The 16,915-nt window shown below is 38.8% G+C and overlaps 1 protein-coding gene across 1 annotated transcript in view; it reads right to left on the reverse strand.

The window, feature by feature from the left end:
* The window catches only part of LOC119652701 (neural cell adhesion molecule 1), a 351,966-nt gene that overhangs the window by 186,188 nt on the left and 148,863 nt on the right, over positions 1-16,915 (reverse strand). The window contains exon 3 of the mRNA XM_038056983.1: positions 9,438-9,479. Coding sequence (XP_037912911.1) covers positions 9,438-9,479 — 42 coding nt within the window. The remainder of the gene's footprint in view (positions 1-9,437; positions 9,480-16,915) is intronic.

Below are 16,915 nucleotides of genomic sequence, written 5' to 3' on the forward strand. Positions count from 1 at the left end.
ACGTTCCATCAATTCTGAATGGATAGCTATTTTGAGAATGTGTTCCAGTAGAAATGCTGAACTTGTATCGGCATAGATGGGTGATGACAGTTTGACATGTTAATCGATTGCGTAGATCTTCTTTTCGAGAAGAATTTTGAAATTCTTGGTAGTGCACGGAATTTCCTCAAGCCTGACCCGAAAATGTGTACGAAGGGAAAACCTACTACAGTCGCAACTGCTCAGATATATTTGAGCACCTAGGATAAAAGTGCATACTGCACTAAGGTACATCATCATTAAGATAGTAAGTCACTTTCATTTTCCACAATGAAGTTGAATTCTGAACGTTCGCTCAGTAATAGATACTAGATAAGCGATAACTTTGAGATTTTAATAACGTTTCTACCAGAAGTGGATTATCATCATATCTTACTTCCATCAAATCATGAATCTGCAAGATTGCTCTCATGGTGACCATCCAAAAGATGGAAATCCGTATGAAGTGTTTAAAAGACTACATTCTGCCACTGCCAGTAATAAGATACTATTTTCTGTTTGAACGTAAAGTTTTGGACAATCAAATGAATAGTCTGACGTAGCTGCTAGCACAAGTCTCAAGTCTTTTTGAGAAAGGAGTAAGGAACAGTCATTATAGTCGGCTGTGTAACACTCTGAGGTCTGATTAGATGGGGATATTTCAAGCCTTACCAATAGTGACTACTATTGACTCGACGTATCTTATACTTCACCTAAGATAACGAGTCCCCATTGAGTTGCCCTTAGAATCCACTCAATGATTTCCCCGTTTATTGTAATAAGCAATTAAAACGGATGGAAATTTGTAAGCAAGCGACGTGCAAATATCGATTTTTCTTTATGCTGTCGAAATGTTATAGACATCCTGGATAAGGACGAACTAATCGGTTGCGATCTTCGAATATTGGACATATACAGTGTTAGAATACTTTGTTTGGACCTCTGATTGGAAAACGCGTTCTTGGTGACCGTAACGATAGCGGTAATAGACTTGTGGATTCGTGGATCTTTCACTGCTTTACACATTTATATGAGTACAGATCGATATTGGACGACCAATCAGACGAGCGTTGTAATGGGCAGTAGATTTAGGAGTTCTTTTTCTTTTTTGAATGCGCGTAATAAGACTGACGCCGATATCGGCTACCGTATATGAGGGCAGCACATGAAACATGATCACCACTCTTCATCCAAAGCATCAAGCTTTCCTATGTGTGTCTCATAATGAGTGGAATTTTGCCTAGAACAATGTCTAATAAAGAAATTCGCCGAGAGGTACTAGTGTGACGTGTGGGTCTGAAAAAGGAAGGGACAGTGAATTGATCATCTGTATATCTCTTAAACATGTAATGTTCGTGCTATTCACTTTAGTATGACACTGGTATCCAAAGTCTTATAATGCAAGAAATTTACACAAAAGTAGCCATTTAGCCGTGTTATAACTACGTTAGTAATAGTGCGATTTCCATCAAACCTGGTAGTATCATCATGTAGTATAGCTTATTCGTTCGGTTGGGTAGTTGCCGAGAATGGGTCATTAAAGTTGCTGATTATTTCGAACTCCCTCCAATCCTCGTCTTCGCAACCGGTGTCATAACGGCTTAGTAAAATACTAATCGCGCCCTTTCATTTGATACCCCACACGAGTATACTCGGTAAAAAAAAATTTGCACCTCCTTTTGCATGCATGACCCTCCCCCCCCCCCCTTAAACTCAACGTGGAACTATGTTACTCCTAAACCAATTTTAATAAGGTTTTTTTTAAAAGGGCATAGTTTGTGCTGCTAAAGAAATTTCGTGTCCGAATAGCTAAGTGTTTAGAGCACAATGCTGTCATACGGAAGATTGCGGTTCAAATCTCAACGGTGGTAGTGGGATTTGTATTGTGATTTGACGACGGATTCCACTCGACTTAGTTGTGAATAAGAACCTGAGCCAAATCAGGGTACTAATCTCGGACGAGCGCAATGCTGACCACATTGCGTCCTAAAGGGTACTGTCATCCTGTAGTGTACCATTACAGTATTGAAGGAAGTGTTCCAATACACTTGAAGGCCGTGATCCAATTGGATTGCTTTTCGTGTGCCGATGCACCGAAAGTTATAGCAATAAGCCTTTCGGGAGTCTGCTCTGCCAAAACTCAAACACATACCAGCAATATAAAAACTTTGAAAGTGGTCGTATAGTGGTATAAGATTTGTGGCGTTCTGGACATCCGGCCACGACAAACGCCGACTTAAATGTAAAAAAGCGAGAAAATGAGTTTGAAAATCGTCTCTCCTTTCTCAGGTTGAATATGAGGCGAGTAACAGTGGCATTTGCTGGCATCTAGAGTCAGCCAGTTCACCGAGCACCAACGCATCGCAGCACCTCATATAAATAGAGGCAAATAATTAATGGTCCACCGCGAAAAGCAAGCATACTCAGGCAAGAAAAGAAGGACGACCATCAATAAAAGATAGGAATAGTACATGGGGACCAGGTATTGAGCCTTAGAGAGCTTAAGAAGAAGATGAAAAGTGAAGTAATGCGTAACCGAGAAAAAAATTCTAGAGGGACACGCAGCGTATCTCTAGAGGACATTGGAAGGAGGAGCAGGGAATGAAATAGGGCGGTGGGTTTCGATTTCTAGAATAGGCATCATAAGGGCCTATTTTCAAAGGTGGCCGAAAAAAATGGGAGAAAATACCTTTCCAATGGGTTCGGCTCATCATCGCTTAGATAGCAGACTTGGGACCCTTCAGGCATTACATAAAAACTGTCTTGAATGCTTTTAGTTTATGGAATTTTCTTTCTCTGCAAAGCACTTACTTTTTGATAAAAGTTGCTGCGTACGGTACGAACTATTTGTCAAGACGAAAGTTTCAGCGCCGGAAAAATGGTTAGAAACCTAACAATACCTAACGATTTATTCATTAAAATTAACTGAAAACGTTTCGTTACTTCTATTGATGGAAGTTATGCATTGCTGCTCCGATGTCGAAACTGGAGAACGAGGTCGATGGATCTAGAGAATTGAATGGCTGCCTGCAAGGAAAGAAAACCGAAGTAGTGCTACAAAGGCAACGACAACCGATAAATATTTGGGATTTAAGGCCCATTCCGTTAGAAGCTTTTATCTGTAGAATTAACAACGTATACACATTGAATGAATTAATTATATAAGGATCCGCTGACCCGATCCAGTTTCGTGAAATAACTAGCAAATAGCCATGCAAACGCATGCCAATTGTAAGACGTAGAATTTGGGGAGCTACACTTAGGCAAGCCAATCTAAACGAATAAAATTTAAATTTTGATACCGCTTATTTTCAATATCAGAATTTACTGGGAAAACTAGAATAATTTGATATTGAGCAATACACACCAGAATAACGCATCAAAATCATAGAATTTAAAGTATTTTTTGTATTAACCGACTAGTCCGAACGCTTGGCATAAGCGATTTCATCAGACGCTCCCTCGCCCCTCTGCCCTGCATTGCAAACCCGGATAAGAATATGGATTATATTTATCGGAACCGCCAAGTTTACAACCTAGGCTGATTTTGGCCAAATTTGTTTAGGGATAGAGTGGTCATGAGCTCGCTTTCTATAATACTTAAAGGTGGATTGTACTAACTTTAGGGGCAACCTACTCCTTCGTTGAGGTATACGGACGACTCTTTTTAAAGTTTTGTGTAAAACAAAATCTTATTAAAATCGATTTAGTGTCTGTCTGTTTGTCTGCATACGCGTTTTTAGCGCCGATGGTTATAGCAATTGACACCAACTTTGGTGTGAACTCTCACGCATACAGTGAGTTACGTCTTTTTATGGCGAATTTAAACGGGGGTCTCCATACATTCAAAAAGGGGGCGTGTACTTCTTTCATCAAATATAGCCATGTCTGATATCAAATGAAAGGCCTCCATTAGTACTTTTCAAAGTTGATCTTAGTTTTGTCATTTGTTGGAAAGGTGGGAAGTGCGGGGGGTCGAAAGCGATTATTGTTCATCACAAAATTTGAAAAAGTGACGAGGCTGCCACTATATGTTGTCTAGGCTCCAAAATACCGTTCATACCGATATCTGTTCAAATAAAGTAAATAATAGTATATTACTTTAATTTTTAGTAATTGGCTGTAAAAGTCCTCTTAAGTTCATTTTAACACCGCGAAAATCAATATAGGCTATAACATAGAGCATGATCCTACCAAGTTTGGTGGAAATCGCGTTATAATAGGTTAACGCTGTCGCTTCTTTGCAAATTCAAAACTTTGAATGTCAATATCACTCGAAAGTTAATATTCTCACATAATATATCCATTCAGTATGTGCTCAGTACTAACTGGACATATGCACACTCCGATGTTTTTATAAGAAAAACACACAAAACCTCTCATATCTGAAGCATCCAGGTTCCGGTTTCCCGACTTGTTTGAGTTGGCTGACTGTTTCTTGTTATTTTAATGTGCGAATTATGCGTTTTGTCCCAACAATGAACCGCTTCATTGAAAATATTTGTTTAAACCGACCATCTTGGTGTGGATAGATGACGCTCAGCGCGGAAGGTAAAGTGATCTTCACGAGAAAACGTTCAATAAAATTTGAATTAACCCAATGAAAAGCCGAGGTTCGAATTTCACTGCTGGCATAGAAATTCGTATCATGACTGGCAGCCGGATACCAATCGATTCACCTGAGAGTCAAAGCAGGGTAACAACCATTCGTGAGCGCAATGCCGTTACATTGTTTAACAGTATGTCGCTACGCACACAAAATTACAGAATATGATTTACTAATGGCGCGCTTACTTTGAGGGGAGGAAGACCACCTTTTTACATAATTGTTCAATTTTTAATTTTTTGAGAAGTTGGGTATCTTCCGGTTGAAGGGAAGTGTGTGCCACTTCTCAAAGTTATTGCCATAAAGTAAATGGCGGGAAGGTCACAGAAAAGCAGCAAACGGAGAAGGGAGGGGAAAGATGAAGGCGAGTTATCCCCGTCTAAAAATGGGAGAAATCATACTAATTGGCCGTCCAGGTTTGATTGGATAGGGGTGATAACCCTTTAACAAAAAGAATTTGCTACGAACCAACAAACGAGCTTTGAACTAGACGAATCCGACAACAAAAACGGTCGAATAATCTGCGCATTTTCTCAGGGAACGTGCGCTGCATAGCAGCTGGTCAATAATCTGCCCCAATATAATTTTGGCGTAACAGCATCCGTGTGTCCGCAGTAGGTTTCTTAGTCAGAAAATGAAACCTGCTATTTTCGCAGTTGGAAAAATAAATAAAAGTCTTTGCACTGTGCCTTTGCGAGAAAAATGTGGAAAAATAAACTCCTACAGAAGAGGAGGCTGCAGAATCAAAACAAGTCGGAATACCGGAAGCTCGCACTTCGGGTATAAAGGTTTTGTGTTCATCTTATCTAAGAAATTTCAACGCACATTTTTCTATCCGTATATAGCTACAAATCCAACATACTCCTTGATATTTTTCCAAACTACGAGATATACGTACATATTACAGTCGTAGATATTACGCACACCCTAAACAAACAAACTGCCTATTTCCGAATACTGTACACATATATGCACGTATATCAATTGATCGTACCCATATTTTCGAATTAATTCTTATATCTATCTGAATTAGGCACTACCCGCAAAGTCCATTAGCATGCATATACTATATACCTACATACACACATGTCTCGTTGGAATAATTGATATTCACATACAAATGAATAAAAACTAAAACAAAATAATTCTTTTCCACCCAATTCATACGAACTTACTTCGTGTGGTGTTAACGAATTGATATGTGATGATATCATCAGGTTTTAGAGTGCACGAAATTCACAAAAAATTGTAAAGTTTTACACCCTATAACTTCGTTAATAATAGTTGGATTTTCTTCAAACTTGACCAAATTGTGCACCATGCTCTTCGTTACACCTGTGCTAATTTTTGTACTTCTGGGATGAACATAAGGGGGGTGCCGGGTAAATTTCTAAAATGTAGAAATACACTATTATTAACTTTATTTGTGCAGATATCGGAACCGGATATATTTTGAGGCCTAGATTTCGTAGAGATACACCACTGTGATTTTTTTCAGATTTTTCGGTTGGATAGTTTCTGAGAACGAGACCTGTTACACTTTTTGATGGTCATATTTTGAGCCCTCACTCTCCTATGTTTCACCCAATTTCAAATATTGAACCAGTTTTGAAAAGTACTAATTGAGACCTTTAATTTGATACCCCACATGGCTACATTCTGTAAAAGAAAATTTTGCAGCCTCCTTTCACATGTATGGGGAGCCCCCCTTAAACTTAACACAAAATGGCGCTAATTGCTGCATGTAAAGGGAACGGCAGATCACATACTCTTACCAATTTTCGTGACAATCGGTCCAGCCGTTTCCGAATAAATCGGCTGTGACAGACAGACAGACAGACAGACAGACAGACGGACAGACAGACAGACAGACAGACAGACAGACAGACAGACAGACAGACAGACAGACGGACAGACAGACATCGAATCGATTCTAATAAGGTTTTGTTTCACACAAAACCTTAAAAAGAATGTTTTCTATGAGGCAGTAGAACGAACCCTCCAAGGGTATAATATCAAAATCATATTTGCGGATTTAAACAGTCAAGTAGGGACTTAGTCCGTATTCGACCAACACGTTGGTTCCCATGGCTTACACAAATGATAGCGGACTACGAATTATTAGCAATGTCACACGAAATGGTTGCAAACAAACGTCGGCCTCCAAACTACAATTTTATTTTATTATGTATATATATATTTCGGGAGCAACTTACTCCCTTAATCAGTACAAAGCTACCAAAAGTAGTAGTAATAAAATAAAATTGTAGTTTGGAGTAAGCTACTGGTCTATCAATTTTAAGAAGGCAATATCTAACATTTTTTTAAACGTCGGCCTCCCAAACAAGACAACTGTCAACAAAATTGACCACGTGTTAATTGAAGGCCGCGACCTCTCAGTCATGGTAGGGCCAAAATAAACCGGGACGACAATCACGTTGGCATGGTGCTGCAATAACGAAGTGTACAGAGTTCCTAGAGATGAAGTCTCAACAAATGATTTTCAGTCACTTAATTAAATTATCATTAATAAAGCGACAAACATATTTGACCTTATTCGCAAAAAAAGTTGGACCGGCTGGTTCAACGATAAATGTAAGCTAGTAACGGAACGGAAGAATGCTGCATACCGGGCAATGCTGCACTCTCAAAAAAAGCGTTCACGCGCAGAGATATATGACGAACTTCGCGGAGCATAGAAGCAGCTTCGTATATAATGAAAGGAAGCATCAGAGAACCAACACGTCCGTGAAATCGATGGGATATAGGGAGCAACCGCACTAGACGCGGAAGTTAGCAAGATGAAGCCATATATACATCGACACACATCCTGTCGAGGCAAATTTGATTTACGGCCGCATGGACACATTGGAACCATGGGTTAAGTACTTTGATGAATCGTTCAACAAGCAGAGTATCCACGAGTTGTGGGTCTCGCCAACGGAGGATGGGAGATATATGTTGTCAACCCCAACCATGGAAGAAAGAGTCCGTGCAATTCATCGGCTTAAGAATTATAAGTCGCCAGGAGCCGATGGAATTATAGCCGAACTGATTAAACATGGAGGCGACCAACTATACCAAGTGGTTCATCAACTTATGCTCAAGGTTTAAGAGGGTCATCTCGTGTGAAGGCCGTTTTTTTGCCTTTTTTTAGAATTTTTTTATAAAGAACTGGAGAAAGATGCAAATACGAATTTTTCATCATAGATTTATTAACATCTTGAGCGTGCATAGTAAGCCCGATCACATAGTTCGTTATTGAAAAACAGAGCAATTTATACACCTACCTCCAAAAGGAGGTGTTTTTTTGCTGCCACACTAGAGGGCGCTGCTATCATCTTAGAGAAGAAAGTAAACGGCATTTTAACGTACACACTTAACTACAGTCCACAAACTAGGATTATTAAAGAATATTAAAAACAAAATTTTTGGCGCCATGTTAAACTTTTTCTTTTGAATTTTTCGAGAAGAACGCATTTAAAAAGCATAATGCCATTTTTAGCCATAAAACCTTAACTGACCATTAATCTGCTATACCTAGTCCATAAACATTAGGTTTTTCGAAGAAACACATGTATAGCCTTGGCTTCAATTCTTGTCTTCTTCGTTCTTCTTCGTGACTTATCACGTGTTTAACACTATAATTTCCGAATGACTCCGAATATCAAAAAATCACTTTGCCTATATATTCTACACTATATCTAGATACAATTGATGCCAACAAAAAAAATTCGATTCCGCGGATCCGACACAGGGGATGATCCCCTTAAGATAACGAATAAATGCAAATGCCTAATTGTCCCATACATAAAAAGGTGGATATTATCACCATCACCAAATTTAACCGCTCCTGACTTCTTTCTGTGGTGATATTTGTAAAGGCATTGGATGCGAATAAACCAAGTACCATCCTTGATTTGGTAAACAATATTTGCAATGGAATCGCGATCGCAACACAAGGTTAGAAAGAATTTGAACCCTAAAGTGAACTTTGAGTCACTATGAATCATATCGTACAAATCTCCAGAAACGGAAATAATTTTTTATAGCCATGTCCATAGCCATAAAATCACTGGAATAATAGGAATCCCCACATAGTCCATTATTCAACCGATGGATAGTCCATAAGTCTTCTATAAACAGCAATGGCAATTATTTTCCTTATTTGGAAAAATCGAAACTATCCATTTTCGTCTAATAGACAACTGATTTCCGTCGATGAACTCACTGAAATGTTGTCTATTCGGTTGAAATGAAGTTCTCTTGGGGGCATAAACTTATCAATTAACTTAAATATCTAAAAATACCCTTAAGGGATGGGAAAATATCTCAATGTTCAAATTGATTGAAAAAATAATATACTACCCCAGTCAATACTCCATTAATATCTGCTACCGACGGACATTTCCAATCATTCGAACGTCATCAATCTTGCTGGGAAAATGAATTCAGCAAATGTTGTAATGTTTCAGAAAGGCGTCTATGAATCTAATTTACTGGTAAATTTAGTGATGGAGGACATTGTACAATTTGATAGAAGCTCAGAAATAATATTTAGGGCTTTGTTTACGTTGTACTTATCTCCAAACCAAGAATTCTCAGATCTCTAAGGCTGTGAATTATTAAAAGTTTCAACAATTTAATGCATAAATTAAGGGTAGGTTCCATTAACAATTAAAAAAAAGTAATGGAATGCAGAATTCCCACTTCCTTTTCAAGATTAGTATTATGTTTCATTCCTAGTCGGTAACAATAAATTACTTTTTAAATAAAATGAATAAATTTGAAATAATAATCTAGATTCGAATACCTTGTGTTTTGCTGTACTTCTGGCTGTAGGAGGACGAGTTACCTGAGGAATAAAAGAGAACGATCGATTAGCGAGATACCAGAGCAATCATATTTGCATATATAAATATTAAATATGTACTTTTAGCAACCCGAAGTTATACTTATTAGAAAGACATGCAATGGTTTATATTTCATTTAATTTATTGTAGCATGAAGACAACTCGAACTTACATACATACATATGTATGTGGGAAAATTACGCTGCAAACTTTGCGTTGCTGAGACCAAATTCACTAAAATATTAAATGAGCAATTTGCAAAGTAAATCAAGCCTAGCGGAATAGAATGGCAAGCGGTGAATCACATGTACTTGTAATGAAGAGTTGGATATTTTAATAATAAGCCACAAATCTCCGTCGATATTAAAATTCTTAACCTTCAGAGATTATATAGAGTCTTCGAAAGAGAAAACGATTCTTAGATGCCCTTTTCGAAAGGAGATGGAATATTTCGAAAAGAATGAGATAACCTAGTTCACAGCCAGAATTCCATGCTGCTCAGCAGAACCAATCTGAAGACACGAAAAAATACATCTAATCAGAAAGAAGCAAAGCTAACAGTAGTACGAGTATATTGAAATGCTAAAGATAGCTTTGTCTGAAAAAGCAAAAGAACAACAAAACCATAATTTTCGGCACAATATTAGAAAGTTTCGTGGAAGTCTTCCGATTATTAAGAATATTGATAAGAATAGGCACTTTTGAAGTAAATTTTACACACCTCAAAGGATCATAAACGTCAGTATCACATAAACGTGTATAGTCCAGTATACTAAAGGTCGATATTCATCATGGAAAACCATTCTTGGAACGTCTCTCAATCCAGCAAATGCCAAACATACCCACCAAAATCCGAAATGGATTGTATAGTATGTCAACCACACTCATACGCCATTTCTGTCGATTCCTGCCAATATACTTTAGCCCCATCTCCTGTCCTGGACATTGCACCCAATCTTTACTTCTCTATGCCATGCACCTAGGTATGGCATAAAGTAGTCGGGCATCCTGAGATAGTGGATTTCATAACCTCAAGCCACTTGTACCCAAGTATCAGCTGCGCAAACTAACATAGCTGGCACTACGCAAACACCAGTCAGTGAAAGTTTGGTACTTTAGCAAGATTCTGGACAAGGATCGGCGGCCATGAGTTCGTGACTGACTTCCGGCAAATCAACCTCACCTCTTTCCTAAACATCCACTTAGGAGGATCATGGAGAGACCACTCTTCTGCAAGTGTCAGGACGACTACTTCAAAAGCAAATCCACAGAAACCACTCTTGACGAGGTAATTAATACGCTTGAGTGATATTTCGTTATATTTCGAGCTTTATACTTTAGCTGCCTTTCTGCATATAGAGAGAGCATTTAATAACATGAGTTTCAAAGTCAGTCAAAAAGGCTACAACCAGAATAGGATTGCAGACGTGTCTTATGTATGAATAGTATCCATGGTATCCTGGTAATCTGATTTGGAAGGTAGCCACCTGACTAGAGCTGTGGGTAGAGGGACTTTTCAAAGTAGCGCTATCTCATTGGTGGTTTAACAGTAATAGATAAAATCCTGCCAAAAATGAACAAAAACGTAGCAATGGTGGCTGCAAATGTCGATAACTTGGTATTATTGGCATCAGGAAAGTTTCCCTTCGTCTTCATTGGGAAAGGTATCCCTGGCGGCTACAAAATGCGGACTCGAAAAAAATCCAAAACGGAGCTCATGATATTTTCCACCAAGGTAAGGATACCTGGAGCACACCCCCGTGCCTAAACGGATGAAGACTGTAGCTTTGTTTGTTTGGGATATCAGGGATACGTTGGATAGGAACCGTTTTCCTGGAGAAGAGCCACTACACTATATACTACAGTGGCCATCCGGTAAACCATATGCACAGAATAGGGTTTTTAGTCAGCCAAGAAATGAAACCTCCTGTTATCGGCTTTGAAAATAAAAACGAACAGCGATGCGCTCTGCGCTTGCGATGCAAATTAAAAATATAAGTCTCATTGACGTTCATGCCCCTACAAAGGAGACTACAGAGTTGCGGTAGTTGAGCGGACCCTCGAAACCTATCATACTTTGTGATTTGAACAGTTGAGTAGGGACGGAGCCCGTATTCAGGGGATACGTTGGTTCCCATAGTTCACATAAGGATACCAATGATAACGGACTGCGGATTATTCAATTAGCAAATGGTTAATCGATGGAAATGGTTGTTCGAAGTACCTGGTTTGCGCGGAAAGCAGGTCGAAAACAAACGTGTGTCTCGCCAGATGAGACCACTTTCAACAAAACTGACCACGTGTTATTTGAACGCCGTCAGCTTTTAGCCTTGATGATTATCAGAACATGTTGGGGGGCCAATATAAACAAGCATAGTGCACCAGGCTTGAATAACAACCCCACTAAAAATCCCCTCTGATAATCCAGTGAGCCAGTCCCACCAACTGGAAACGAGGGACTGTCGCCACCAAGAAGAAATAATTCGCCAGAAGTCGATGTAATTGCAGCCGAATTGGTTACATATGCGGTTATCAATTATATCAAGGAGTTTATCAACGCAGCGTTCGTCAAACAATTTCTAACATATCGTAGTCATCCAGCATTTATGACGTTCTTTTGGGATGTGATCAACGAACGAGCTTGAGATAAAAATTAAAGTAATTTTGATGGCCCATCGAAATTCTCTGGGAAGTTCTTCAAAATAACTGCATATCTTCTGCTGCTGTTACAAAAAGTTTTCCCAACATTGGATGATAGTCAGTTCGCTGAAACGGCGCAGACAGAATTTCGAAAATCGAAGCTCTCCGTCCCTCAGAGTAGCCCGGATGCGGGATATTGTCCTAAAAGTATAGTTCAATACTGAATTCGAAAGCAGTATCACTCTACCTCACAGGATATAAACGTATGGTGCCGCATCAGAGTCCACAATCTTAGTTTGTTAGGACTAGAATCCCCGGCAAAAGACCCCACAGGTTAAGAGAAGACGCCAAAAAAATGCACCTCATCTAGAACTGAGGCAGAAGAGAGATCGGATGAGGATGGGATCCTTATATTTTCCTCCCCCAATCACGGCACATGTGCCACAAATGTTTCAGCTTCGCTGGCACATTTTTGTTCAGCAAATTTAATTTAACTTTGTATGCATCCAAGTCACTTCACGTGACATTGCCTCATTTAATGTTAAATTCGAATTCGGTCATAAAGTCCACATTAGGAACACGTAAAATTTTGTTACTGACGTGGGAGGGCTGAAAATGCCCAAAAGAATCTGTCTCCCGCATTCGTAACCATGGCTAACATAAAAACAAACCATTTATTCAATTCTCGGAATAGCTCTGCCCTCTTGACTGGTCGTAAGTCATTCTGGTCACCTCTACCGTCCATTCCAAATGCCTATTCTGGAGACCCCCAGTACTGTTGTTGAAGAACAGTTTCGCAAATGTTTGGAAGTGGCAGTATTTGGAGGCTTGTTAGCATTGATGAAGGAAACAAGTGGTTCCCGAAATATCGGTATTTGCCAGACCAATGAATAACACTAGCAGATAGAAAAAACAAGCTTTTACTATTTCAAAGTATTTGTCTATTCTTTTGATTTCGCCGAACCTCCAACTCGTCGGTATTGTTGTTTGATTGCTGAGTAGTCCATGAACATACTCGACTCTTGGGCTATGCAATTTTTAGGGAAGGCACCAGAAGGAAACGTCAATGACCAGCCTTGTAATTCAAAAATTCATGGATAATATGAATAAATCGTTCTCTCCCTCCAATATGTGGATAGGGAGAAAAATCAATTTTTACTCTCCATCTTAACAGCAATGCAATGTATATTACTTGATTCTCTTAACTTATTGATAAGAGTCCCACGTCAGGTGCAGTTGTTCCCTTTATTTCGCGGATTTCTTTTTCCCAGGTTTCCGTTTTTGTCTGTGAAGTCACTTCTCAGTCAGCTTCGAGTATTGTGCCTTCCCTAGATATCCTGGGAATCTCGGATAGTTTCGTTGGAATCCTGCGGAAGTACTTGATTTTGTAAACGTCCTCGATAGCGAGAGGGATTTCCTCAATAACATTTCTTTCGGGTAGACAGGCTCGTCAAGCCAATCTGATCGCGTGTTAAGTAAAACCTGGAATCTGTCGAGATTGTCATAACTCGAGATAAATTAAAATCTCTCCCTTAGTGCTTTAACCGTGAACTGGAAAGATGAATGCGCACTTTTATGAGAAGGACAACATAACCCTGATCACAACTTCGCGGGGAGAAATTTTGTTATGCAGGGTTGGCCGATGATTACTCTAATTATTCTTTTCATATTTTCATAAAGACCGTATATAAACAAACAAAAGCTCTTCTGAACATCGTTTTTATTTAATCTTAAACGTTTCGGGAGATATCTCATAATTAAATGTTTCAGGAGCGTCGGGAAAGATAAAGAATGCGATCGCTAATTATGATTTGACATTTACGAAACAAAATAATTTTCCACAAAAAAAAAATAACTAGCACACTTGTTTGCATCAGTTGCACTTTTCAAAAGGACTCATCCGAAATTACGCCTGGGAAAAAAAAATCTGGGCGCAGCATCCGTTTAGCTGTTCTAACTAAAAAAATAAATGTTCTGCAGTTGCCTCAGATGATCCGCTTGGTGAGATATGTTTGCAAATACAAAGGCATGTACTCGCAAATAGACGGACGATGCAATTTATTGGGAAGACAGCTTGGTTGGTGCTCAGTCTCGATACTCAAAAATCTACTATTATTGTACACTGTTTGAGTCGGTTTCAGGGTTCCTGGGAATTTATATTTTAGAGGGCGTTGTGATAAAATGATGAACAAATATTATGATTGACCTAAGAAATAAGAATTTAACTAGTTTCGCATGAATACCGAGAACTGTGCACTTCACGAACCATTTTAAAGCCAATGGAACCAAATAGCTGAATTAAGCCTTGTAAGTAAGAAGCAAAGATGAAATCATGCCGCTACAAATTGCGTCACTCCTACACTGGGACAACAAGGGCACTAATGTATGCCACGCCCTTTTCTTGTTATCAAACAGTACCTGGCTTCAACATGGCAGTCTGAACTTTTATGTACCTATCAATTAATCAGTAAACAATAACAAATACAATTTTGTTCATTCTATTAAAAATATTGGATTTGTTTTCTACAGCCTTGTCTGCTGATAAGTACAGTGAAAATAAGTACAGTGAAGGAGATCCAGAAGGTTTCGGTAACTTTTTAATCCGTAGCTGGAGACGTTAAATTCTCGACTTAATCCGTTTTAGCAAAATATACCAACTAAAAGTTTAAAGTCTAAAGAGCGAAACTCCTAAAAAATCTTCTTGAATTCCTTTCAGATTGACATTGGCATTTCGGAACTTTGGTAACCAACACCAGGTGCAATCTCACGCACCTGCGATGAATAACTTTTCAAACCTATCCATTCGAAGTCAAGTTCACGTGCGAAATTCACAAACTGCAACTTTTCGCTTTTCATCCCATTCTACATCCCTTTTTCAAATTCCTTTTGGACCTCGAACAAGCGCGGTCAAACCTGAAAGCAACATTTAACAATCAAGACATCCCGAACAAGCTTAAACCCAAAAGTGAAACTGTGGTCGTGGTATTACAAATATTCCGTGGGTAGTGTGCGGTTATGCTTTATACTCGACCAGAGAAAGGATAGGAAAATCACCATTTTTTCATTTTTTCAAATGGGAAAATGCGGCCGACGGCGGAGAAATTACGTAAGTTATAGTTGGAAGCGGGACTCAATAAATTTTCGGGCGAAATTGCCACAAACGTCGGTATTCTTCTGGCTCTTAATAGAAACTCATGAATACTTTTGGGCTGGCGATGGTAAGCTCTATGGAAATAGCAGAACAATAAATGTATAGCTATGAGAATCTCAGTACGTGTAGATATATGTTTTTATTTATTATGCAGTAAGGATGTATCTCAGATGTTATTTAAAGGGGTATAGTTGGGCTTTAATTGACCTTTGCTCCCTTTCGTTTTGTTTTAGATTTATCCCTGTGGTTGGAAAAAATTCAAAATAATATGGTTGAGTGCATCCGCTGACAAATGGAAACAAGTATTCATATGGTTTGGGATCGGATTGTAAGAAACGTGCGTCATTTTTAGTTTTGAAGAGTATGTTCACACTTCAGCTAACAGTACGAGCACGAAGAACAAGGACTTTACCATTTGTAAGGGTGAATTGCGGAGGTTTATGGGCACCATTCTTTTGCCTACGTTGAATGAATTTTGCTGCCTACATAGAACTTTCAGACATTGAGTTTTATTTTATTCTGTTTATTTAAATAGAAATTTCATCCAAAACTCATTGTTGCAAATATGAGCGTCCCTCTTAGAATTTGGCCTGCCTCCCCCACAATATTATTTTTTAATGTTGATATCCTTGTCTGGCTTTATTCTATGAGCGATTCCGTTTCCATTTATTTCCTTCGGGATTTATAAGGCAAGCAATAGCTGTTTGGAAATTATAAAGGAATAATTACCTCATCATTAAACCCTCACAAACACTCCAATCACAGATCTCTCTGAGCCAATTCCTTTGTACTGCATTTTTAATTTGAACAGCGTTTGTCAGCCTAATACTTATTAGATGCCGCAATCATTAACCAACAAATGGTTCCCCCGTAATTATTGTCGAGATTATTTTCCCCAAGTTCATTACCCTAATAAATTATTGATTTACTGTCGGTGTTGTAATCATTTTCTTCTTAAGGATCCCAATTAAAATAGAGTGGTCAAGGCTAATAACAGAACGACCACAAGGAACAATTAAGAAATTTAAAACTCTTTCCCAACATGACTTCGCAACAGTTAACTGAACTTGCTGTATTGAGATTATCTTTTCGGCACTTGCTGACGAAAAATCTCAAATTACACCCGTAAAATTCAATTACTTCAGGATATGAAGCCGATTGACCATAATTCGTTCCGTTTTTTGTGGAATCAATATTGGGGCAAGCAAAAACGGCTTCACGGTTTCATACCAGGTCAAAGACAACTTGTCAGACGCTGCCTCACCTCAATCCCCAAACAACATATTGGGCTGCTTTCGATTTTTAACAATTTCTGTCTTTATAGAAAATAGGACAGCGAACAACTTGCATTCGTCACGACGATCGAACGTGAGTTCATTGGCTAGGTTTCCACTGACAATCTTTTCTAACAATACCATACAGTCAAAAAACCGTAAGGACCAAAAAACAGCCAACGACTTCGCCCAACGAAATCTGAATACTGTGTTACATCTAAACCACACAGGACCAATTCCAGAATTATGGTGTGTAAAATAACATATAACATCAACATTCTCGCCTTCCATGAAATGAGATGGTTTGGATGATTGCCAACTTAGTATCCTTTTTGTCTAATATCATACATAAACTGACGCACCCATTTCCAGA

The sequence above is a fragment of the Hermetia illucens genome, chromosome 3 (assembly GCF_905115235.1).
Source record: "Hermetia illucens chromosome 3, iHerIll2.2.curated.20191125, whole genome shotgun sequence".
In the NCBI taxonomy this organism is placed as follows: Eukaryota; Metazoa; Arthropoda; class Insecta; order Diptera; family Stratiomyidae; genus Hermetia; species Hermetia illucens.